Source organism: Meleagris gallopavo, chromosome 3 (genome assembly GCF_905368555.1).
Source record: "Meleagris gallopavo chromosome 3, MGAL_WU_HG_1.1, whole genome shotgun sequence".
Classification (NCBI taxonomy): Eukaryota; Metazoa; Chordata; class Aves; order Galliformes; family Phasianidae; genus Meleagris; species Meleagris gallopavo.
The window spans coordinates 12,794,253-12,818,641 of record NC_139406.1 but is presented as its reverse complement, the minus strand read 5'-3'; the positions used below and the strand labels follow the sequence as shown (position 1 = coordinate 12,818,641).

General features: G+C 45.0%; 1 protein-coding gene across 1 annotated transcript; it reads right to left on the bottom strand.

The window, feature by feature from the left end:
* Positions 1-971: 971 nt before the first annotated feature.
* On the bottom strand, positions 972-23,459 carry PXDC1 (PX domain containing 1). Its single transcript, XM_085220275.1, has 5 exons — positions 22,965-23,459; positions 12,727-12,818; positions 12,322-12,439; positions 8,773-8,884; positions 972-3,130 (listed from the first exon to the last, which is right to left on the bottom strand). The coding sequence occupies exons 1-5, from the start codon at positions 23,218-23,220 to the stop codon at positions 3,013-3,015; spliced, it is 696 nt and encodes a 231-aa protein (XP_085076401.1). The 5' UTR covers positions 23,221-23,459; the 3' UTR covers positions 972-3,012.
* Between the last annotated feature and the right edge of the window lie 930 nt (positions 23,460-24,389).

The following is a 24,389-nucleotide window of genomic DNA, read 5'->3' as shown; positions in this document are numbered from 1 at the left end:
GAACAGCATAGGGCTACTTCAGGCTGGGTCAGGCTGGAGGTTAGGAAACGGTTCTTCACCAAAGGGTGGTGGGCATGGAACAGACTGCCCAGGGCAGTGGGCATGGCCCCAAGAACCAGAGTTCAAAGAGTGTTTGGACAGTGCTCTCATAGGGTTCGGTGGTGCCGTGCAGAGCCAGCAGTTGGACTCAGTGTTCCTTGTGGTCCCCTCCAGTAGAATCAACTCTTCTATGATTCTAAATACTGTCTTAATAATCATTTAACAAAACCTTGTGCACACATAATCTGCATCGTGAATTGTAGAAGGCAAGCTTCTTTTTATTCCTCAAAGACTGCTTCACCACAGATCTATTTTGAATGTATGAACCTACCACATGCATAATTCATACTCTGAACCTCTCCCAGGTGTAGAGACTTGGTCCACAGGAGAAAGTTGCAGTGATTTAACCAAAGGTAATTTTAAATTGATTCTGTGCACAAAGCAATATACACAGTCATTTACATTCTTTTGATTTATCAAATAAATAGATTTTAGTGAAGTGAAATAAGTTACACAGCAACACCACTCGAAAATACTTGATAAAAATGGCTTTTGAAAAATCCAAGTGAAATGGTGCAACTTCTGTTTGTAGATGAATTCCTTTGCATTACACTCCTCCTTCCATGAAGATTTCAACATGCATGCAACTGTTTTTAATGAGGAATGTGTTTTTACCTTTCAAAAATTAGCAGTGTTTCTCTTTCATTTTTAAATGATAGATCTTAAAGTGCTTTGAAAGAGGTAAGTAATTATAATGGGGTTAACAATTCTTAAGAACATTCAAACAAACTAGGCGACAATAGCATGACAAAAAACAATGATACTTTGGTGTTCTAGAAAACATAATTCTAGGAAAGACATGAGGAGACAAAGTAGATTCACCAAAAGCAACATGGTATGCTGACAGTAGGACCAGGGACTGAAATCAAATATTTGAACTCTCAATTCAACACATTTATTTACTAGATACTAACCCACCACGGTTAACTTAAATCACTAAAGAATTGAAGAAGAATTATAACTAACAAAATTAAACACAAACAAACAAACCAAAAAAGAAACACATTTCAAACTCAAAAGTCTGTTCAAAAAGCACTGCACAAGTATGGACATATCCCCTTCTATTTCAGATGTTTAATGTACAAAGATCTGCACGACGTTCAAAAAGGTTATGTGCCAGACTGGTTTTCAATTAAGATTGAAAAAGTGCAGAATTCCTCCACTGAACTTAGTGGTATTAAGCCACCTATACACAAGATCAACAGTGAGGCTAAGAGCTTTCACATGAGCATGTAATGTATTGGCAGTATAGGCAACACATGCAGCACAGGAGAAGTTGTGTAAACTCAGCATTTTTTCAAAACAATTGGAAACAAGGAGGATTTGGCATGATTGTGAAAGAGTCTTCAGAGATGGAAAAAGAAAAAGAAAGAAGCCACCATCTCAAGCTGCAGAAAGTGTACTGAAGGTGAGTTATATTTTATTTCATTTAAAATATATTTTAAAAACATACTGTGTAAAAGAATTAGGATTCTAAATAATTTATTATTTACATTAGCAAATGCTGTTTGACAGTTATTCTACAGATAGAAATGAGAAGTCTGCAAAGGAAGGGAGTTGTACCAGCTTCTTCAGGACAACGTAAGCCCCACTACAAGGAAACGTTCAAAATGTCCTCTTTCACGTTTCAATCCCTTCAATTTCATATTTGCAATTAGATCACAAAGAGCTCAACGACAGGCCACGACAGTGAGTGCTGAGCTCTCACCGCGCGAGCTTGGAGATCATAGCACTCTGCAAGAGAGAGACCCAAAGAGATTTTAACCTTGCACTACTCAGTAGTCAAGAGGCTGCAGGTTCCAATCCTGCTTGTGCTCCCACTGTCACAAATGCATTCATGTGATAACAAAGCCTGCACCCGGTCCTGCAGGCGTATCTCAGAAAGCCAGAAAGACCCTTTGAGTCAGGCAAGCCAGGGAGTGGGTGTTTTTCCTACTATTGTAGGCACGCTGTAGCTTATTGTTCTTTTTCAGTCCAAACATGCAATCTCATTGGCTTCCTCCCCATGCTCTGGGGAGAAACATACATAGGGAACTATCTCTCTGATGTAAACAACTGTAAGCACCATTCACATTTTCTGGTCCACGTGACAAAATTCATATCCAAGTGCCTGTCGTAGCCTTGACTGCCCTTAGCAGGGCAGCTCAGCTTTCCCATCAGCTTTCCAGATCTCTGACATCATTCAGGTACCTAAACATCATGCGTAGCCCATTGCAATGCCAGCTGCTGTCTGCTTTACTACTCGTGGAAAGAGGGAAAGAGTAGTCATCTCTTCGGAGATTACATAAAAACCCATGATTAAAAGAAGTAAAGCAGTCAGCTGGTGTTCTGTATCCTAGAGGCACTCAATGGTGTTTCTGACGTCTCATGTAAGGCACCAGTCATCCGGCAGCTGAGCAAGAAGTGACCTGCAAGGCATCCATTAAGCAATTGCAGAGGGAACTGACAAAATTCAGCTGGTTTGCTTGCCTTCTCACTTACACAGCATAAAAAGAGTGGGCACGACATCTGGGGAAATTTCTGGTGGTATCCTAAAAGAGGAAGCCTCAACTTGCACTGCAAGCCAAGAAGCATGGGTGATAGCACATCACAGCACGAGTTCAGCGGCTGTATCAGAGCTGCAGTTACCACAGACATTGCAGAGATTTCCTCAAGTTCCAAGAGGCCTCTGCTGCCTTGTTTTCATGGAAAATGAGTTTGTTGTTCACAGTGAAGCAGCTACCTCCTTACAAGGCATCTCTGCAAGACACAACAGAAGGCCAAACTACAAAGCTTTGTGGTGTACTTGCTGCAGCTTCTTAGCTGTTGGTCTTGCCTGCACAGCCTTATTCACTGAGATGCAATGCTGGAGATAGCAGAGCTTATGGACGAAGAGGTTGGCTGGATGCTGGCTGACTGTGGCATTGAACAGTCTCAGTCCAGAATATCAGTCTCAAATGGGACCAGGTGGTAGTATGTCAAATTGGTGACATAGGCTGTTGGGTCATCACTGTCTTCTAGCTCTGAGGTAAAGTCACTCACACTTTCAAACCTAAGGAGAAATTAAAACAAAACAAACAAACAAAAAAGGCATTAAGTCATAAAATCATAGAATGGCTTAGATTGCACAGATCTTAAAGGCCATCTGGTTCCAGGGCCAGGGCTGCCACCCACCAGCTCAGGCTGCTGAGGGCCCCCTCCAATCTGGCCTTGAACACCTCCGGGGATGTGACATCCACAACTTCTCTGGGCAGCTGTGCCACTGCCTCACCATTCTCTGAGTAAAGAACTTTCTGTTAACATCTAATCTCCTCTCTTTTAGTTTAAAGCCTCTTAAACTCTCTTGAAACCATTCCCCCTTGTCCTACCATTCTCAGAATATGTAAAAAGTCAGCCTCCTTCCTGTTAATAAGCTCCTTTTCTACTGGAAAGCTGCAATAAGTTCCCCCCCAAGCTTTCTCTTCTACAGACTGAACAAGTCCAGTTCCTTCAGCCTATCTTCACAGAAGAAATGCTTCAGCCCTCTGATCATCTTCTCGACTCTCCCCTTCTCCCTGCTCCAGCAGCTCCATGTCTTTCCCGTGCTGGGGGTCTCAGGCCTGGACACAATACTACAGCTGAGGCCTCACAAGGTCAGCACAGAGGGGAACAATCACCTCCTCTGCCCTGCTGGCCACCCCTCTTTTGATGCAAAAAGACATTAATATTGATGCAAAAAAAAATAATAAATGTCATTGATATGAATTTTAAAAATTCAATGTAGATAGAATTTGAAGAAAAGTACTGGGGGAGAAGGAGAAGGCTAGAATATCTGGAGACTGATCCCCAGAAAGCTTTGAGAAAAGACATTTTTGAGGGGGTCATTTGGAAAAAGAGCTGTAGGCAAGAATGTCTCTACCAATATGTCAAGTTAAGTTTCTGAGTAAATTGAACACGTGGACTTGCTTTACAGCAGAGTAGTGCTGCATTAGTAGTACTTCTAATGCTGGTTTACAGCTTGAGCTTTGTGAAGCTCAGTTTGCAAGGCAAAGATCTAGAGTCCCAGTTCTTTTTTTGAAATCATCAGTGTCTCACTCCCTCTCCTGGCAGCTTGAAATTAAAACATATGCAAGAAGTTCTTAAGCAAAGTCCATGAAAATCAACTGTGAATAGTAAAATTACAGTTTCGTGACATCAGCCTACCATCATTCTCCTGATGCTGAAAGATCAGAAATTATATCTTCCATCGCTTATGTAAACCAAAATTCAGCACTGACTGAAGAGGGTTGAGATATAAGTGAAAAACATTGCCCTCCATGTCCTTAAATAAACAGAAAACCTTCTTTGTAACCCATGGAGATGAATGAGCAAAGGAGTTTGCTTTCAGTAAAACAAGAGAACTATTCCCTTTTACAGCTGTGCCAAGACACAAATACACAGCATGTTAGGAGAGCAAATTCTCAATCTCTTTAGACGGCAGTCTGCACCGAAAGGGGCTTTTTATGATTTCTCTCCAGCATGACACAGACTCTTCACAGCACTTGTCATTATCATACCTGAACTTTACATCTCATGACATCTAGTTACTATGTTCAGTTGAAGTTGACCTGGATCAAAAACACGATAAATTCATTTTCAACTCCTTGGGCTTTTTTCCTACTAACAAACAAATAATTTCCTGGGACACAGCCTTTATTAGGCAGCTCTAGATACCTCTGGAATTAGAGCTTTCTGAGTCTAGAAAAACTGCACAGAAACTACTCAGACCTGACCCCATCCACCTTCTCATACACACAGCCACGTTTATGAATCAACCATAGGACAATGAGAACTATGGTGCGTGCACACAGGTCATATTGTTCTCTCTGACTTTCAAAGCTACTAGCGTTAAGGAAGGAAGCAGCAAGTGAGCTCTGGAAAAGTGAGTCATGAAGCTGAGGTCCACATTCTTCCATTTTATTCTCATAGCATTTGGCAGTGACATGAAATGCCTCGGTTCCCACACAAAAGCAGAACGGAAACTGCCTTTGTATGCAGATTGAACTTGTACCTATGAAGTGAAAGGGTGAGAGTCTCCTCCCTGCATTTGTCTTTTTATAAAGACAAATGTTCAAGACAAATAGGAAACAATGATTACAGCATCCCTCCTACAGAGTCTCGCTGCCCTCCCTGTGGCAGCTGGACTCCTGCAGTTAAATAATGCAATTGCAGACATCCTTCTAACTTCAACCAAGAGAGCCCTAAGAATCAAGTACTTCAGAAGATCTAAAAAGACTGGTAGGATAAAGAAACAGACAACATCTCCCACTCCTCCCTCTTCTCAAAACTCAATTTCTTGGAAAGCATCACAGCTTATCATATAGCAGAGTGCCTACATCCTAGAATGTATGGACACAGATGGCTCTGTCCCTTTTCCATACTCCTGCCTAGTACTTCTCAATCCTAAACTATGAGAACCCCAACTTTTTGAACAGAAACTCAGGGATTTTCTCCTGCAGTTCTGTTGCTATGATCTTTACTTACAACCATGGAAAAACTCAGTGTCAACTGAGGTTCAAATGTTTATTGCCTCCATTTCCCTGCTCCCTCCAAGTTTGTTTGCTTGCCTGCATGCGTGGGAACACGTGTAGAAGGGATTTGACTTAGCTTCTGGCAGCTAACTCCCAGCTGATGTTGTGCTGTCTTACAGACCACTAGAGGCCCAGGAACAAAGAGTTATGAAACACCAGTGGGGCAGACAGAATGACAATGCCAGAAAAGGAAGCAAGAAAGCTATTCAGACTCAGCTTTCTTTCTCTTGCCAATTATAGAAAATCAGACTATTGCACCTGGAAGGCCACATAGATTTTGTGGTACTTCAGTCTCGCTGATAAGGTACTACAAGCAGCATGTGAGATACAAAGCAGTGACATTCACATGCTGTGGGAAGGCAGAAAGCATTCCTTGCTGCTGGAAAGAAAGTGCAGACACAGGAGTCTGCAAAACAGTGCTCTACAGTGCTTGGAAGAAAGCAAACCCAGTAAATCAGAGTTACAGCTAGAAGCTGTGTAACACATAAAACTACCAACAGGTCTTTTCCTAAAATAAAGTTTACAGAACTCTTGAAACATTATGTGCAAGCAGTACCTGAACAGAACTCCTTCCATTTAAGAATAAAAAGCATAGGAGCAGCATTTCCTTTTCTTGTCAAGCGTAGGATTATTTTTTTTCTGGAAACCTTCTGCACCTAACTTTACCAGCTCCATGATGCTTTTGCACTGCCACACACGAAAATTTCTCCTGTGGACAACAAGATGCTTGTACCAGCACCACCACTATCCTGAAAATCCATGTCTGTTACTGCAGCAAGTTTGCCAAAAAGGCAGCCATATCCAGTTCCAAAGCCTCTGCTGCCTACTGCTGGTAGAAGTGCAAACAGCCCTGGCAGAGGAAGGTACTTCTGTGTAACAAAATCAAAGAGTTTGGATGCATTTATTTGCCACCTTTGCTTTGAGAAGCACTGCAGAGTACTGAAAGCATATAAGAGCTGCTTTTGCCACGTGGAGGCTGAGCACACTGGGTTCACCACATTTTGCAACAATGTGGTATTCTGCCAACTAAAATTAGAGAAAATGAAGGAAGCAAAAAGCAATAACAGAGTAAGCAACTCCAGCTTGCAAAAACACAATAGTTTCTTTTGCAAGAAGTTTCAGATTTTTCAGGTGATGGGCCACTCAGTGGCTAACCCAGCAAGCAATCCAACAGCTAACCCGTGTAGCCTTGGCAAATGAATGCTATTGGGTGCTTCTATCAAAAAAATACGCTTGCTTTGCAAAACGTCTGATTCAAGTACATCAGCAACCAAAACCCTTATGGATTTTTACTGAAAGGAAAAACTCCCCAGTTGAGGATAGACAAGTCCACAAGGAATTAAGTCTAATTTCAGAATAGAAAATATGAATTCTGTAAATCCAATTTTACAGAAAACAAAAAGGAACTGCATAGGGTTTTGAAAGGTTTATAAACTTCCTTTCCAGTTTACTAATCTACATTTAAAAATATAGAAAACTTTTGTATTTAGAAATAATTCAGTCTTTACAAGATAGCTTTTATACATCAGTGCCATTACTTCCAGGCCACTACCTCCCAGTTACAAAATACAGCTAAGTTTAGGTCACCATGTACGACAGACATTTAAAATTTATTAACTTCTTTGTGCCCGATTTAACTTCCTTCAGGGGAGTTAAAATATAGGTGCACAAAGCTGAGCTGTTATTTTGGATTAATTTCTTCCACCACTTTTTCTGGGAAACCACACCTACCACCCAGTCTTTATCATATTAATATTTTCCTGCCTCACTATTTTGTGATGTGTAGGGTTTGGGATGACAACCAGACGACAGAAGTTTTCGATCCCAGACCAGTAAGTTTTCCTTGGGCCAAAGCATTCTTTTAAATCAAAATCTTTTGAAATAACAAAAATGAGGCAGGACAGGGCCTTCTTTGGTAATCTGCTCTAATAATTTCACGGAATCATAGAGTGGTTTGTGGTTGGAAGGGATCTTTAAGATCATCTAGTTCCAAGCCCCCTGCTGTAGGCAGGAACACCTCCTGCTAGATCAGGGAGACCATTTATCACTCTCGATACTAAGAGATGATCTACTAGGAGCTATCAACTTTAACTCCAGACAGTGGCCTCATTTAATTATGTCCAGTGCATCATTTCGGCCTCAGTACAAGTGTATGAATTTAAATGCTGTTAGTAAGTTTTAGGCTCATAACAGTAAGTGTTAAACACTCCTTCTTATAAAAATTAACAGAAAGATTTTGAAAATTGCAGTGGATTACATTTCAGACTCTAACAAAATCTATTCAACCTGTAAACCCTTCTGCAGACTGGCAATGATCATATTTCAAACGTGGCAAGATGAATTCAAAGATAAAGCCTCCACAAGGCTTTTAGTGCTCTGTTTCCATCATTTTCATTGCTTTAATGAAAATACAGGTCAATGTTTCTCACTGAAAATATTTAAATGCTTCATTACTTGAAGCTCACCGAAACATCAATCACTTTCCACGACAGAAATCAACAGGAGCTGACTTCCATGAGTACCCATCTGTCAACATAGCACTGACTTAAGACCTAAATGAAAGCCTTCCTGGTTACTGGTCTCTGACCCCAAAATATCTACACGCATTAGCAGGCAGAATTTACAAATAAGGCTAATCTAACATCCTTCCTCCTTAATGAAATACATATTTCAGCAAGTCAAAGAGTGTAGCAGCACCTGAGCAGCTGTCCAGCTTCCTTTGATAAAGTTCAGGGATATATTTCCCTCCTCACAGAATGGTGTTTTGCTTCCCTAATAAATATTTGAGATAGTCTGCTGTGGGGATCCTTCAGTTTCCACATTCGGGCTCAAGTCAGCTCTCTTCACAGTGATCAGTGAAAGAAAAAGCTCCTCTGTTTCCACCTGGCAGGATCCCTGTGATAGCCACAGATTTTTTCTTACAGAGAGGACCAAGTTCAATTTCCAGAGAGCCATTTTATCCATTTTAATGGAAAGAGCTGTGACGCCTTAGCTATCAGACTCAGTAATCTTCAACCAGTGAGAATGATAACTGCACCAGTCTCCTACACCGAGAATAGCATCTTGCTATAGAAATAAAAAACAGCCAGAAAGTGACTGTTGATCTGAACCCTGACAGCATTACTCGTGGATAAACCACACTTACAAGTGTTCTGCTGAATCCACATCCAGGTGCTTCTCTTTTCCATTGGGTATACTGTGGTCGATGACTATTGTTTCAGTGTTCGCTAAACAAAATCCATTCGATCGCATGATTTCTGTCAGAAGAATAAAGAGAAACAAGATGAGAGTCCAAGAAACAGAAAACTGGAAATAACTGCACCTCATACGTAGTTGACATAATTGTGAAAAGGGATGTGCATGTCACACTGAACATCTGTACAGGAAAGAAGAAAAAGAGTTTGTTTCACAGTTTCTTACACCTACAGATTGCCAGTGCTTAAGCAATCCTATTCACATCATCAATTCCTGATACAAAGCACCTGAAACAAGGCCAGGTTTCAGTCCCACTATTGCCAGTGGCAAAATAGGCATCACTTTTAGCAGAATGGGAGCCCAGCTGTATAGTTGCAATCTACCATTTCTCATAATTGTGTTTTTCCTGGATAGATTTCCAAGGCTTAAACAAGTTAAGCAGGGGAAAAAAAAAAAGAAAAGAAGGAAAAAAAAAAAGCCCATAACAGAAGAAAGGAAATAAAAAGTTACATTCCGAATTATCTGAGCAATCATCATTAAGTTATGTAAAACAATACTGTCTTCTACATCATGTCAGTATTATATAGAAAGGCAAACTAGGCAAATCACAAGGACTTTTTCTAATCATACAATGTCAGATGACACTAGTGCCAACACAACAGGAATGTACTTCTCTAATGAGTGGGCAAGGAGAATGGAGAGAGGAATGAGGCAATTTTAAAGTGTACATTTGTATATTACTGCATAAAAGCCAAGCTAGAATTCAATTCCATACTTTTCTGAAGAAAGTCTGTATTGTGTTGCAACCTGCTTCAGCACAATATGTTTGGGGGTGGCAAAGACAAAGAAAACCAGCACAATCACACTTCAGCCATGACTCATATTAAGCCAGCATTGTGCTGCAGAATACAGTTTACACCATAAATTCAAATTCAGCTTCCATCAAAGAGGAGGGGCTTCCTCTCTTCCCCATCACTCATCACTCTGAACAGGCCCACGCAATGGGCAGTTTGTTTTTTCAGAGAGCACAGAATTTGTTGGTTTGTTTTTCTGAGCCTGCAAGGCATGCAGAAAGCTGCACTATGACCAACAAGAATGCCACAATTTTTCCTACTGTCCTTGCCATGACCTAAAAATTACAGCATTTTATTGCAGTGCAAACCTCTTTGCTAACATTTACTGCCACCTACTGACAACACCGACAGACTCCAAACCCGTTCCCCCAGCGTGCAATATTCAGATGAGGCAAATATCATTTCATCATCAGATTTCCACCTAAATTCTAAAAATCTATTTGCGGCAACCAGTTAGATGATGAAACAGACTGCCACATGGTGCTTCTGAATAGCTGCATAAGTCTTCCTCTGTTCTTCCTCCAATTAATTAGGTATGACTCAGTTACTAAAATCAATTTAGTTCACTTTAAAACAAAACATGTTATTGTTCTGCTAACATGGTTTCCACAGCTCTTCTATATGCAGGCTGGCAGGAGGCTTCCCTTTACTGCCTGCCTGTCTCTCAGCCAGACACCCTCACTGTGAACTTAGATTTCTCTTGATCCTCTTCTCTCTGTTGTATCCACCACACACTGACAACCAGTGGAGACCAACCAGTGGATGTGAGCACAGTGCGGCGGATGGTGATGCATTTCAGCAGTGATGAGAGTCGGTCACTTCTGCTGATGCAGATGTTTACAAGTGCAGCATGCAGGCTCTTGTACATTGCTAGTGAAAACGCAGAGTTAATGGGGGTGACTACGTTGAAGAACAGTGTTTTGTAGCTGAGCATTTGCTCTCTCAAATTGTGTTATTGTGCTCTTTGTATCTGTTGTATTTTCCACAGAAATAAGTAGGAGACACTACTTTCAGAGTCACCTATGTACTGCTGGATCCCTCAATTCATAATAGGCAGGTGCAAGGACTCACTGTGCAGCCCCTGCTCTCACAAGGCAGCAATATATTTTGGACAGAAAACAGTGAATATGTTCTCAGGATTCAGTACTGAAAACATTTCCGGGTGCTCGAAGCAAAGCATGTAAACCACAGCCAACCTTTGGAGGCTAACAAATGTCAGGAAACACACACACGAGAAATTTCGCCTTCGATTTCTGCATCAACTCAACACATCATCCAAAGCTCCCTACTCACAACTGGAACATGAAACGCACTTGTTGGCTCCTACCTCCCGGGCTCAAGGAGCCAGACCTGCACCATCCCCTTTGCAGCATGGCCCCTGGGGGCGCTGCTTGCTGAGCACCATCCTGTGCTGCACTGCAGCCTCTGCTCAGGGGCTCAATGAGAAAGCACCAGACTGGCTGGCAAGACCACATTTTTTGCCTAGGCACTGTGTTAGGCAGTATGTTTCAAAATAGTTATTGGTGGGCTCCTAAGCAATTTACCATTTAATTAAAAGAATATTTAACCCATGAATAACCAGAGCTCAGGACAGAAACAAAAATAGAAATCTACCCTGTTTATGAGATCAATCTTAAGACACACTGTCTACATCTTTCGCATGTTGACACGCTGCCTAGTCATTAACCAAAGTATTGTTACTACCTATGAAAGCTGATGTATTTCATACTAAAGAACTTATGCACCTTGGAGGACTATGCAGTATTTCACTCTTATTTCACTCACCAAAAGAAGCCCTTTTGGTGATACTAAAACTGCCAGCTCATTGGATAGCTCACAGACTGCAAGCTCCTAAGGAGAAATCTGCAGTTCCCATTAAGCTCAAAGGAAACTTTTCAATAGAGAAATACAAATCCACACACACCAAATGTCCATACACCTTTTAGCAACAGACAGTAGCAGATTCAGTGGGGGTGGGCTGAAAGGACAGGCAAATATAGAATGATACTGCTCTCCAGTTTACCTTCCAGCAGGCTGTGGTTTAAAAACTTGCCACTGTCTCCATCTATGTCAGGTCTCAATGTACTCTTCATCCATTTGCTTGCTTAATTCATTTTTGAAGTCATTTATACTTTCAGTTCCATGATATCCTATTACAATGACTTCACTCCCTAACCAAGCTCTGGATGAAAACAGCAGAATATTTAACCTTTATTTTGTTTGTTTATAACCTATTATCTGCCAGCTTTACTGGATGATTGATATTATTGTTTGGTGAGAAGTACAGGATAACTAAACCTCCTCCCATTCAGTTTTGTAGGCTTCCATCATAACCCTACTGTTATCTCTTTCCAAAGTTTACGTGTAGTTCTTTGACCTTTTTCTTGGGGAAGCTGTTCAATGACTTTAATCCCTATCCTTTGTTTGTGTGTTTTAAGATTTAATTATTTCCTGTCTGAGATAGAAAGACCAAAATTGCAGACACCGTGTTCAAGGTGTGATGTTTCTCCTCCCTTCTTTCCTAATAGTAGTTAATATTCTCACCACTGCTTTTGCTAGTTGCTTGGAGAAAGAACAAAGAGAACAACAAATAAAGTCATTTTCATTCTTAAATTCTCGAGATGACTGTTGGAAGCAACTCTTACCTGATATTTTAACTGGACTTTGAAAGCTTGGCTGAATTTTATGGACATTGTCATTCTTTAGAACTTGGTCCAAAGGAGATCTCTCAAAAAATGTGAGGACTACTTCAGATCTTGAATACTTAAAAAGAGAAAAAGAAAGAGACATCCATTTTTATTACCAACACTTTGTTTTGTTTCTCTCCTCCCTTTACATCCCTTCCTACTACAACAGAATGTCTTATTACAAGCAACTGCCTGGAGACATCATTACATGGTTCTGACACTCAGCACTTCTCCAAGATATTCAGTGGATTGTTGCTTCTTTTACATTTTGGCACAGGCCATCACTTTCTAATCTGCATTCAAGTGTGTGTCACCATCAAGGCAGAGTCAAGCTGGGCTAAGTGTGGATCTTGGCTTACTCACCTTCCATGGCATGTTTATTATAGTCTTCAGAAGCTTTTCCACTTCATTAAGTCTGGCTTCTATATCATGGGCTTCTTTTATTGTGATGAGCCCTAGAAACAAAGTAAACAGACCGTGGGCATACGCCTCGTACACATTTTCATGTGTACACACACTTCAGCAGCCAGAAGAACCAGCTCAAGAAGATGTGGAAAGAACTCAAATATTATGCCTTCCAGAAATAAGACTTCTAACCCACACTGATGATAAAATGTGTACCCAAACAAAGGTGGGTGTAGGTACACAGTCTTAGACCTGACACAAGTTCAACTGTTTACGATCACGTTTAGGAGCTGCAAGACAAACAGAAGTAGAACCACCTACACCCTCACCCACTTTTGTTATATAGTATTGCCAGCAACAAGAATCAAAATGCTGTTTCCTGCTTCCCAGAACCATGATTCATCCTTTTTCTGTCAATAAAAAGCAGAAGAAAACCCAAGAAAGCCAAAAAACACAACCCACAGATCAGTTGAAAAGACAAAACACAAACTAAACAAAAGGCTTCGAGAGCAGACATGTAAATCCCAAGACAAGTCCACAGATTTCTCAGTACCACATTCTTCAAGTGCAAAACAACTGTTTGGATTTTTGTTTTTTTTTTTAATTACAGAATTATCACAGAGCTGCAGATGAAACCGACATGGAAATTTTGTGTTCTGTTGTCCAGAATGATGCATTACAATGCTTCTAATTTTGAATTGCTCGACAGGGTGATTTTCAAGTGTAATACCACATTCCACATGTATACTCTGCAGGGTATCCATGGCTTCCCTCTCTCCTAGCAGGGCCCGGGAAATCTAACACAGGTCGTATGCACGTACAGGAAATACGAGGTGAAGCAAACTCCAATATCTGACATCTCTCTAACAGCTCCATTATTTCTGGTGTTGCAACTGCACTTGTTCTAATCCAACCACTGATTTGCTCTACATGTGTGCAGTTTTTCCAGTGCATAATATACACACGTGAACTGAAATACCTAAGCAACTACTAAAATCAACAAGATTCACTAGTTAAAACAAATAAATGCATAAATAAAATGATTGAAAATTGGAGCAGAAAAAGACTCAATAAACCAAAACCATCTACACAAAAATAAAAACAATGAAAAAAAGAAAAAACAAGCCAAAAGTAGACATCTGCAAAGCAGTCTGTAAGAAGTCACCTCAATGTACTAAAATGCTAAGCGCTAAACTTGTCTAAGTGCAGTCTCCCATGTGCACAACCATCTCTATTTAAAAGACAGAGGTACAGAAAGAGTTGTCAAATCTGCACAGTCTGGGGCCAACATTCATGGGATGTTTCTGGCTGCATCAGCCCAAGTTGAGTTACTGGTGTGATGTGACCACATACAAACTTTCCGGACAAAAGCATGACTTTGGAGCTGCCAGCTCTCCTCAAATTACAGCTCCAAATAAAATGAGACTGTCTCTGGAGCAGCCAGGCTTACTTGACAGTTGTCACACAAAATAATAAGACTTTCTATTGCTCGACATCCCTCATTTTGCATTTTTTCCTTTATGTAAGCTTCACTGACACCTCTTTGGCACAGCGTGATCCCTCCTCTGACGGTAGAGACAGGCCTGGAAGCACAGCAGCGTATCCTGATCCAGCTGATGTACACCACAGACAAGTAGCTTCTCACGGAAACTCTCTGAAAGACTGTAAACATGAATTAACTCATATGCTGGATCCACAGGTTGTGTGTTAGTTGGGTTGTGCTTGTTGCCTCAGCCCTGAGCTGCAGATAAGCACACTTCATCTTCCTAACTGCTGGGTACGTGCAGGCCTGGGCGGCTCCGCGTTGTCCCATCCGCAAGTATGTGCCTGTCCCACATCTGATGGAAAAGAAAAAAATCCACCTCACCAACAACAGTGTGCAGTGTACTCTGAGGAAAAGCAGCCAAGCAGTTGGGATTTTCTCTCATTAGTAATCAAGAGAGGCATCTGCAGCTCTGCACAGCCTTGCTAAGCCTCAGTGAGAGAAGTCAGGACGGCCAACAGCCCGCAGCACCTCCACAGCTCACCCCAGGGGAGGCTTCACAGCCCTATCTTCACAACGAAATCCAGTCCCACATAATTCTCGCCTGGGCTGTTGGAAAGGCACTCAGCACACAAACCCACCGGGAAACTGGCACGGAACATTCAAACATCTAACACAGTAACCACTGTTTCCTATTGAAGATTTTACTGATATCAAAACCAAAAGGCAGACAGCGTAGGAGGGAGAGTAGGTGATACATCTGCAGGGACAGATGCCTATATACATGCTGAATGGCTGTGGATGTGCAGCTCTGGGATGCAAAGCTGCTGACCCACTGTGGTCAGTTGCAGGGAACTGAGCTTGCTGGGGAGTGGCCTTCCTGTGTGGCAGCCCAAACATACAGAAACCACTTGACTGCCTATATATATGCTGAGCCCTGTAATTTCTTCTGCAAGAGCTACAGAGATTGTAAGGCTCTCATTTATCGTCAGTCTAAAAGGCTCTGTTTTTAAGAGTTAGCAGATGTGCCAGTGGTTTTCAACTCATCGTGGGCTGTGATCCCACATCCCGAGGGACTGCTAACAGCCCAACATCTGCACTGCCCTCAGCCAGATGCCACATGCACAGACGCTGGGAGGAGTGGAGACTGGTCCCTCCCCTTGCTTCCTTCCAGCCCTCCTGACTCCTTGCTGTCACAAGCCCCAACACAAATGTGACATGATGTCCTGAGGCGAGCACATTGTGCTTGCTGTTCATACATTGGCCACGTATGCAGCATGGCAGCCTACAACTCCTCATGAGGGGAGTGGATGGGCAATGCTGAACTCTGCTCACTGCTGACAGTGACAGGACCCAAGGGAATGGCATGGGGCTCCATCAGGGGAGGGTCAGGTCCTGGAATAGCCTCCCCATGGAAGTAAAGTGCTGGAGTTCAAGGAGCACTAGGGCAATGCTCTCAGAAATATGGTTTGAATGTTGGGTGGTCCTTTGCAGAGTCAGGAATTGGACTTGCTGATCCTTATGGGTCTCTTCCAACTCGGGATATTCTATGATTCTATGATCTGTATGGTAGCCACAGAGCATCCTGAAGCCTCTGTTTCTGTCTCTGCTCACAGAGCAAAAGTGTGCGTCTATCTTTTCATCTTTCTGAGTGACTTTCTTCAGTCAGTTCACCCTAAAATAAAAGAGAAGACACTAACAAAGCAGCCAGTAGCCCAGAACCAGTTGTGCTTTCTTCCACTTGTTCTGCATGCCCAGAGCTGTGCTCAAAGCTGGGAAATCTCTCAGTGAGGTCATGGTGAAATGCTGTTCTCATGCCTTTCCCTCTGCCCTGGCTGCTGGCTGACTGCTAATTGAAAACATGTGCAAACTCCTCCCAGGAAAACTTTGCTCTCTGTCTTGTTACCCGTACTGTGCTTAGACAATTAACTATCATTTCAAGTGATTTAAATACTATAAACACCTGTGTTTATAGGGCTTGAGGTAAACGGGAGCCTTGCTGGCTCCATTTTCTTTATTTATTTTACTACAAAGACGTCTGCCAAATATGAGAAATCCCTAGGATTTTTTTTCACCCGGCACACAAGAGAGCCCACATGCTGGGTCAAGGGAGGGATAATACAAGCACACTGTGTGACCAAGAGTGGCACTTGCTCATACCTGGGATATTTATTTTCAGTAGTGTTCTGCTGTGCACAGCCCCTGCAACCAGTGACCTAATTTTAGGGGAGGAGAGCTCCCCTTGACATCTTCCCTGCCCCTTTCCTGACCAAGAGCCCCAAGCAGAGAGACTTAAGACTGGATGAACAGGATTTGCCCACAATTTGAGACCTACAGACATAGTAACTTCACACATAGCAACACATCTGTGGAAAAACACAGCACTAACAGCAGCATGGGCCTGCAGCATCTTTCCTGCTATGGGACCCTGGTGCCAGAGCAGCTGCAGGAGCCTTGCAGATCAGGCAAGCAGCTGTGTCCCTGGCACGCTCAGCCATGGTGTGGGAGAGAGGCCCAGATCTGAGAAGAAACAGGAAACGAGCTCAGCAGATGAGGAGCATGACCTGGGAGCCAGTTAGTGATGTCAGCATCCAGCCCTGTCCTACTGCTGTCCTATGAGCCACCAAGTCTGAGTCTGCAGCTAATGACATGCTGACAACCACTTCTAGCTCACCACACAGCTTGTAATGAGACTGTGACATGGCCCTGATGGCTGATGCCCTCGATTAGCAACTTGTCTCAGGAGTTCTTTAGGGCCTTCCAAGAAAGAGTGAATCCATTCCTAAATCAAGTATGTCCCATAAATCATTCCTTGGTGATGACTCAAAATCATCTGTTTTTCTGGAGAGGTGTTGCTATGTACAAACTGCTATGTGTGCATGACCTCAAACTGTGGGCAAACCCTGTTTCTCCAGTCTGGAGGACTCCCCTTGAGGCTTTTGGTTAGGAGAAGAACAAAGAATAACCAAGAGATCTCCTGCTTTCTCCAAATTAGTTATAGAATCATAGAACCATAGAGTCATTAAGATTGGAAAAGACCTCTAAGATCATCTAATTCAACCATCCATCTGCCACCAGCATTGCTCACTAAAAACTTCAGCAAGTATATAGGTGACTGAGCAAGAACAGAAGTCAAAGCGTACTTGTGAAGATATGTGCAAGATGGAATAGTGATGCTATTAATACTATGTATTACAGTATGCACTTAACAATTAAAATATTGCAGTGAGCTCTCCTCACCTAATCTTCTCTCCAACCCTGTGAGGAAGATGGCAAAGTAGATATCAAAGTGAAAAAGAGAAGTAGCAGAGAAATACATGCAGAAATCTCAGTGTGTTTTGCTGAATCTCCACTGCAATGAAGATTTACAGCCTATAGATTCTTATCTTGAGCCCATCCTTATCTCTTTGCACACGTCCATGACTGGCAATTATGGATTACAGATCTTTAAGGAAGACATCTAAACTGTCTAGCACAGGTGGCTGCTACTCTGGTCTCTCTCCTGACCAGACTGTATGGCTTCAACAGGAGAATGCCTCTTTTCCCCACTTGCAGTATTCATTAATACAACAGTACTCAATTTTTTATATCTTTTAACCTCATTACTTTTTCTTTCCCTCAGATATGTTCAAACTCCTGTGTATATGCAAATAGAGCCACGTTCCAGGATGAGGATAGAGTAAGAAGGTCCCTGCCATGAGGAGGTATATACTATCACAAAATTATGTACAATGGAAGGGTCTTCAGGCCATCAGCTGGTCCGATCCTCCATCCAAAGGAGGGTCAGAGCAAGTTACTGAGAGCCATGTTCAGCTGACTTCTGGATATATAAATGCTGCTAGAAGGACAAAGGATATTCAGAGGAAAAAAAAAAAAAAAAAAAATCCACCAGGAAAAAAAAAAACAAGATGGGAAAGATTGCTTCACACAACATTTCTTCAATAATTCTGCAGAAATAACACCACAGGAGTCCATTCAGTCCAATGATGTGATAAGATCCAGAGAAGAGCAGATAATTAGAGGCAATGAGGGATACCAGAGCTCCAATTGAAAAAGACCAGGATACCACTTTTCTCTTCTCTGTGGGTGATTTATACAGTCTTCTAGGGCATCTGATTCTTATCACTTGGAATAAGATCCCAGAGCTGTGTCTGTGGTTTTAGTCAGGCAGCACTTGTAGCTCCTTGCTGATGCCTCTTCCTTAATTCTACTGCTCTCATCTCTCGGGAAGACGCATTTGCCCCTTCCCACACAAGAAAATCCATCCACCTCATGCATATGACAAGCCGCGGCAGTCCCTGAAACTGTGTGCTTCAGGGTGTGCTATTCATGCAGTATCACTGACGTGGTACATCTTGGTGGCATTACTCGGGGAGCAGCGAAAAAGATAGGATGGAGTTAAAAGAGGGAGGATGGATGTCTGCACTTTGAAGATATTGAAATCAATCTGTTAGACACAGAAAGACAGAAAGTTTTCACAATCTTGAATGCTCTTAGCTCTAGCACAAGCCACTGCTCCCTTGACAGATCACACAGAGCAGATGTAAAAACAAGGATGGCACGAAGTACAGCTCTAACTGTCCCAGTGACATCACCCAGAGCAGGGGCTGTGGCCGTGGCCATCTGAGGGCCCTGGCACACTTCTCAGTTAAAGCTGAGCAGCTCAGACATCCAGCTGCTGGGCTTTTCATGCAAGGTTGAGAGATGGGAAAACGGCACCTCCCAGTGACAGACCTCAGCAGATAGCCCTTCCCCACTGAGCTCCCGTCTTAATGCCTGATGAGCCACAAGAAACGAATGTCAAAGAAGCACAAGATAAAAGTGAGTCAAGCAGTCAATGCCTAATGAAAAATGCAGGCTCCTACAGCCACTTTCAGTGCTGGTTTCTTATCAGGTGAGACCTGTCATCAGAAAACAACCTCATTTCCATTCCTCCCCTCCGAAATCCCCCCATACACATATTGCCTCAGTCCGCCACAAAAAGGCAACTTGTGCCCAGCTTTATAACAACATGGCAAGCTCCGTTTATCTCCAGCATTACCGATGAACCATGAAATTCAGCTAATAAAAAAACTAACCCCAGAAGCCCCAAACTCAATTTCAGTCTCACAGCACTGCTAGAGTCTGATAACCAAAAGCAGCATCCTTTGTCGACCAGACAGACGCTCCGAGCGAGCCTCACTAATGAACTGCTGACAATGTCAACAATGGGAAGAGCACAATAGATGCAGTGTATTTATCTGCATTGTCACAGCACCCAAACAGCTGCTGTCTGTGGAAAGCACTATGCTGCTTCTGTGGAGTTCCCTCTCTGCATAAATCACGCTCCCAGATGGCCCTGTAAACAACAGCAGTGTAATGCAGCATATAGAAAACCGTAAGCTATGAATACAGCATTCATAGCAAAATGTGCAGGAAAACATTACATTCCCAGACGGTTCTTCAGGAACTCTGCTCTGCACAAGGTTGCAGCTCTGCAGGATTTCCCAAGCACTTCCTGGCACATGTCTTCCTGGTGATGCAGGAAAGAGACGGAGCTCGGCACCAGCCATCAGGAAGGGCTGCCCAGGGGCTGCTGCAGGAGAGGGGAGAGTTGCTCTGTGCTATGAGCATGCTGCACACAAAGCTTCCATAGGAAGCCTCCTCTGCGGCTGGACAGCTTTTATGGTTGGACAAAGGTTGTGTGCCAGCATGGCAATGATAAGAGAAAAGCTCTGGGGAGCCACAGGTAAACCCTGGTGGCAACAATCAGGCGAGGGAAACCTGAAAAGGAAGAGAGCCAAAAGGTCTGGTGCTGTCAGGAGTTGGACTCGATGATCCTTGTGGGTCCTTTCCAACTTGGGATATTCTGTGATTCTGTAATTCTGTATTCTGTGCCTGCACTGAAGTTGGGGCCGGATGTATAACTGCACTGAAGCTCCATCAGGCCTTAAGACAAATCTTCTCCAAGAATCCCCAGAAGTAATATTTAGAGAAAACAGAAATTAGAAAAAAAGAGTTCTTTCCCAGATTAATATTTCACTTCCAGCACCTATTGGGTCTATTGGGTCTGTTGTAACTACTGCAAAATCACTGATTTTGACTCAATTCCAGGTCCACAAAGCTGTCTTTCTCATAAAGAAATTTAAATACAAAAGCAGTTCACACTGCATACAGAAACAGACAGACCAGTGGCATTAAGAGTGAACCAGCCCATGCTTTTCTGTGATCTTCTTTTGTGCACTTGCCTGGAGGAAGGGAAGGGCACATTTCAGACACAAATCAGATACCAGCAGTGAATCATACTCAGTCACACTGCAGGTAGGCACTTACCAGGCCCTGTTTACTGTCTCCCTGATCGGATGCCTCAAGATGACCCTCTGCATCACAACGCACTCCAGATCCGTGCGTGGAGTGCACTTTACCACATGGTGTTGTCAGGTCTTAAAGGTGTGTCACAACCCCCAGGGCCTCCTCTTCCTCTGCACACAGGAATGAGTGCACAATGGTAACAACCGGTTCCTGCTGCTACTGCTGACATTCAAAAAATAATCATCTTTCTTTGTAAAGAAGTTAGAAAGGTGAAAAAGCTCAGCCTTGCACTCCTCATATCCCTCACACACAGCATACTGGGGCCTGACCCAGCCGTAGGATAATCCTGCCTCTTTTAATGCTCCTTAAGCAAATCTGTAGGAGTACTGGACTCCTTCAATGCAATGCAAGTTTAGTTTGCAACATTTTACTACTTCCTCCAGATAAAAGGCAGAGCTAATATTCAAATTCATTCAGAAAGATAAACGCACACATAAGCATACATTTTTTATGCATATACATGATATATATATGCATAAGATGTATATATGAAAATATACACACAGATGTATATGACTGAATGCTCACACACAAGACTGTGCTTTCACCAGGTGTTTTTGCTGGATTAAATATACTGAGCTTTGGACCTCTGCCTTCAAGCAGAACATGAAAAACCCACGCATACCCCAGAGGTTTTCTAAGGGCCTCCTATGCATCATGCAGTGTGCGCTCGCAGCCAGGTACCACTGGCATGAGCATCACTTAGCCAAACGGGCTCTTATTCAGGTTCAATATTAGGAATTCTTCTCAGAAAGAGTGGTGAGGCACTGGAACGCGCTGCTCAGGGAGGTGGTGGAGTCACCATCCCTGGAAGTGTTTAAGGAAGGAGTAGATGCAGTAGTTTGGGACATGTGTTAGTGGGTGATAATGGTGGCAGGTGGACAGTTGGACTGGATGATCTTAGAGGCCTTTTCCAATCTTAATGATTCTACAGTTCTGTGATTCCGTGTCCCAGCATCACGCAGTTACACAGGCTGTGGGCAGTCAGTTTAGAGCACAAGCACACTCAGCAAAGTCATTTTCTTTAGCACAGGAGCAGCTTCATTTCAAGGAGTATTACTGAAATTGTGAAGCATGCGGCAACTGCTGAGAAGCCACTCCCGACTGTACTCTGTCTCTGCTGCAGAGTGAACTCCCACCTCCTCTTCAGGCTGAATAGATTACCATCTGCTTCTATTAGCTTCCCATTTTTCAAATCCTGGACTGACGATTCGCTCACTGCAGATTCTACCGGGGTCTGCTCCCTAGGGAAAGGTGGGTGAAGGTTGCCGGCTCCGAGTCTTAGGGAAGAATCGAAGATGCTTCCTCTTGCATAATTTGCAAAAGCAAAGTTTGGAGGCACTTAAGAGAGGCGAAAAGGGCTGCGGGCCGCCTCGGCAGGGGACCAACGGGGACTGAACCCCTCTCCGCGGCCCCCAACCCCGGCCGCCTGCAGAGGGCAGCCGGCACCGCCGCGCCGCCGGGGCGATGCCGCCGCCTCGGGATGCGCCGGGACCCGGCACGGAGCGGGGTCCGCTTTGCCCCATTCAATCCCCGGTGCGCGGGGTGCCGCAGCCCCCCGGATGGCGAGGCTCGGAGGAGGACTTCTCCAGCTTCCCCGCGAATAAACCGCACATCGGATACCGGCTTCTCCCAGCTCCCGTTCGGCCGAACTACCCGGACAGCTGGGGAGACTGGAAAACTGGAAAAGCGCACATCGATCTACAAGATAGATGCTCCGTGCCGCCCGACACGCTTGATATAATTCAGAGCAAAGCGCAGCGTTGTCATCGAAAATATTCCCCAAACGTCAAACGCATTAGAAGCGGCCCCAGAGCGGCCCCAACCCCGCCGAGCGCGGTTCGCACCCCCGGGCTGCGTCGCCTCCTTCGGAAACCAAAAGGCAGAAGGAGCGCGGCGCGGACTGCTCTGCAGTCCTGGCTTCGCAGAAAGTTATGCCAGGAATTGCGCTCCCTCCACACTCGCTCCGACCACTGCCAAGCGACGCAGCCTCATTTTTCTTTCTTTCTTCCTTTCTTTTTTTTCTTTCCCCCAGTTCCCGTGGCAAACAACACGCCGACACGCGGAGGCTGTCCGCCGCAGCCCTTCTCCCGCAGCCCCACGGGCCCTCCCCGGAGGCACAGAGGGGCAGGGACCTAACGCCCGCAGAATCCATAATAATAATAAAAACGGCGCAATGCGAACCAAGGCCCGGGAGGAGTTTCCGACCGCGAAAGGCCGCCTCCCCGTCGCGTCGCGTCGCGCCCCGTCCCGTCGCGCCCCGTCCCGTCCCGTCCCGCCGCTCGCCCCCTGCCCGCCCTGGGGACACCCGCCCGCCCCGCCCGGGGAAGGCAGCGGGGGAGAGGCGAAGCCGTGCCCGGACCTTGGAGCAAAGGAGAGCGGGAGAGCTCGGGCCGGTCTTCGGGGAAGGAGTCGAGGAGGCGCTTGAAGAGGCGGCCCAGGTCGGAGTAGCTGCGGTGCAGGTAGAGGATGTTGCGGTCCGACCACTCGGTACGGATCTCGTAGAACTCCTCCTCGTCGCCCCGCCGGCTGATGATGAGCCGCCGGATGCCGTTCACCCAGCAGCCCCGCACGTACATGTTCACCAGCGAAGTGCCTTCGAACACGGCCGAGGCCATCCCGCCGCCGGCGGAGGGCGAAGCGAAGCGCCCCGCCCGCCGCCGCCGCCGAGTTAAGGGGAGGAGGAGGAAGAGGAGGAGGAGGAGGAGGAGGAGGACGGGGGGTGCCACCCGGCGCACCCCCCGGGGCGGGGGAGCGGGACGGCCCGGCCCCTTCTGCTGCCCCCCTCCTCTCCCGCTGCGGGAGGGCTCAGCCCCGCGGGCGGGCGGCGAGCCGGGGGGGCTGCGCCCCGCACCCCGCACCCCGGCCCCCCTCGGCCCTCCTCCCCGCCCGCCCCTCAGCCCGCAGCTCCGCGGATCCTCCTCTTCCTTCTCGGGACGGTTTCGCAGACGCCACAGACATGACGAGGAAATTTTTCCCCCTCCCAGTGACCCTAGAAGTTTTTCTTTTTCTTTTTCTTTTTTTTTTTTTTTTAACTTCCAGCCCGGCCGCTGAGGAAGGAAGCGGGGGAATACGCAGCGCACACCGCCTCCGGCTGCGCCGCGCTGTCAGCGCCCAGCACCACCCCAAGGCAGCCGCCAGTGCCGGGGGGAGCGGGAAGGCGGCACCGCCGGGGGCAGGGAGTGCCGCGACACTGGGGAAAAGAGGGACAAAGAGAGGAAGCAGAGGGGCTCGGGACTTGCTCAGCCTCCAGCTGCCCAGGGGTTGCAGATGTGTACGTGGATGAAGGCGAAGCCAATGACAGCGTGTGGTGATGCGGGGTGTGTCGCCCGGGATGGTGCCTCTGTGGGCTCCACTGGGAGCATCCCGTGGGAGAGGGGCTCGGGGCATGAATTCTCGGCCTGCCATGACCCGGGGAAGGGAAGGCTCTACCTTTATCAGTAACATCTTTATCAGTGACACAGATAATGGGATGGAGTCCCCCTCAGCAAGTTTGCGGACAACATCAACCTGAATAGTGCAGTTGATACGACAGCAGCAAGGGATGCCATTCAAAGGGACCTGAAGAGGCTTGAAAGGTGGGCTCACGTGAACATAATGAGTTTCTATAAGGCCAAGTATAAGGTGTTACACCTGGGTTGTGACAATCCCAAATTCCACAGAGTGGAAGAAGAATTCACTAAGAGCAGCCCTGCCAAGAGGGACTTGAGGGTTTTGGCTGATGAAAAACTTAACATGAGCCAGCAGTGCGGAAGGCCAACGGTATCCTGGGCTGCATCAGAAGAGG

Coding starts and splice junctions, on each gene's coding strand:
- PXDC1 (XM_085220275.1), bottom strand. CDS start 23,220: ATGGCCTCGGCCGTGTTCGAAGGCACTTCGCTGGTGAACATGTACGTG. Junction 12,440..12,726: donor TAATAAACATGCCATGGAAG/GTGAGTAAGCCA, acceptor TCTCTTTTTAAG/TATTCAAGATCTGAAGTAGT. Junction 3,131..8,772: donor GTGGATTCAGCAGAACACTT/GTAAGTGTGGTT, acceptor ATTTCTCCTTAG/GTTTGAAAGTGTGAGTGACT.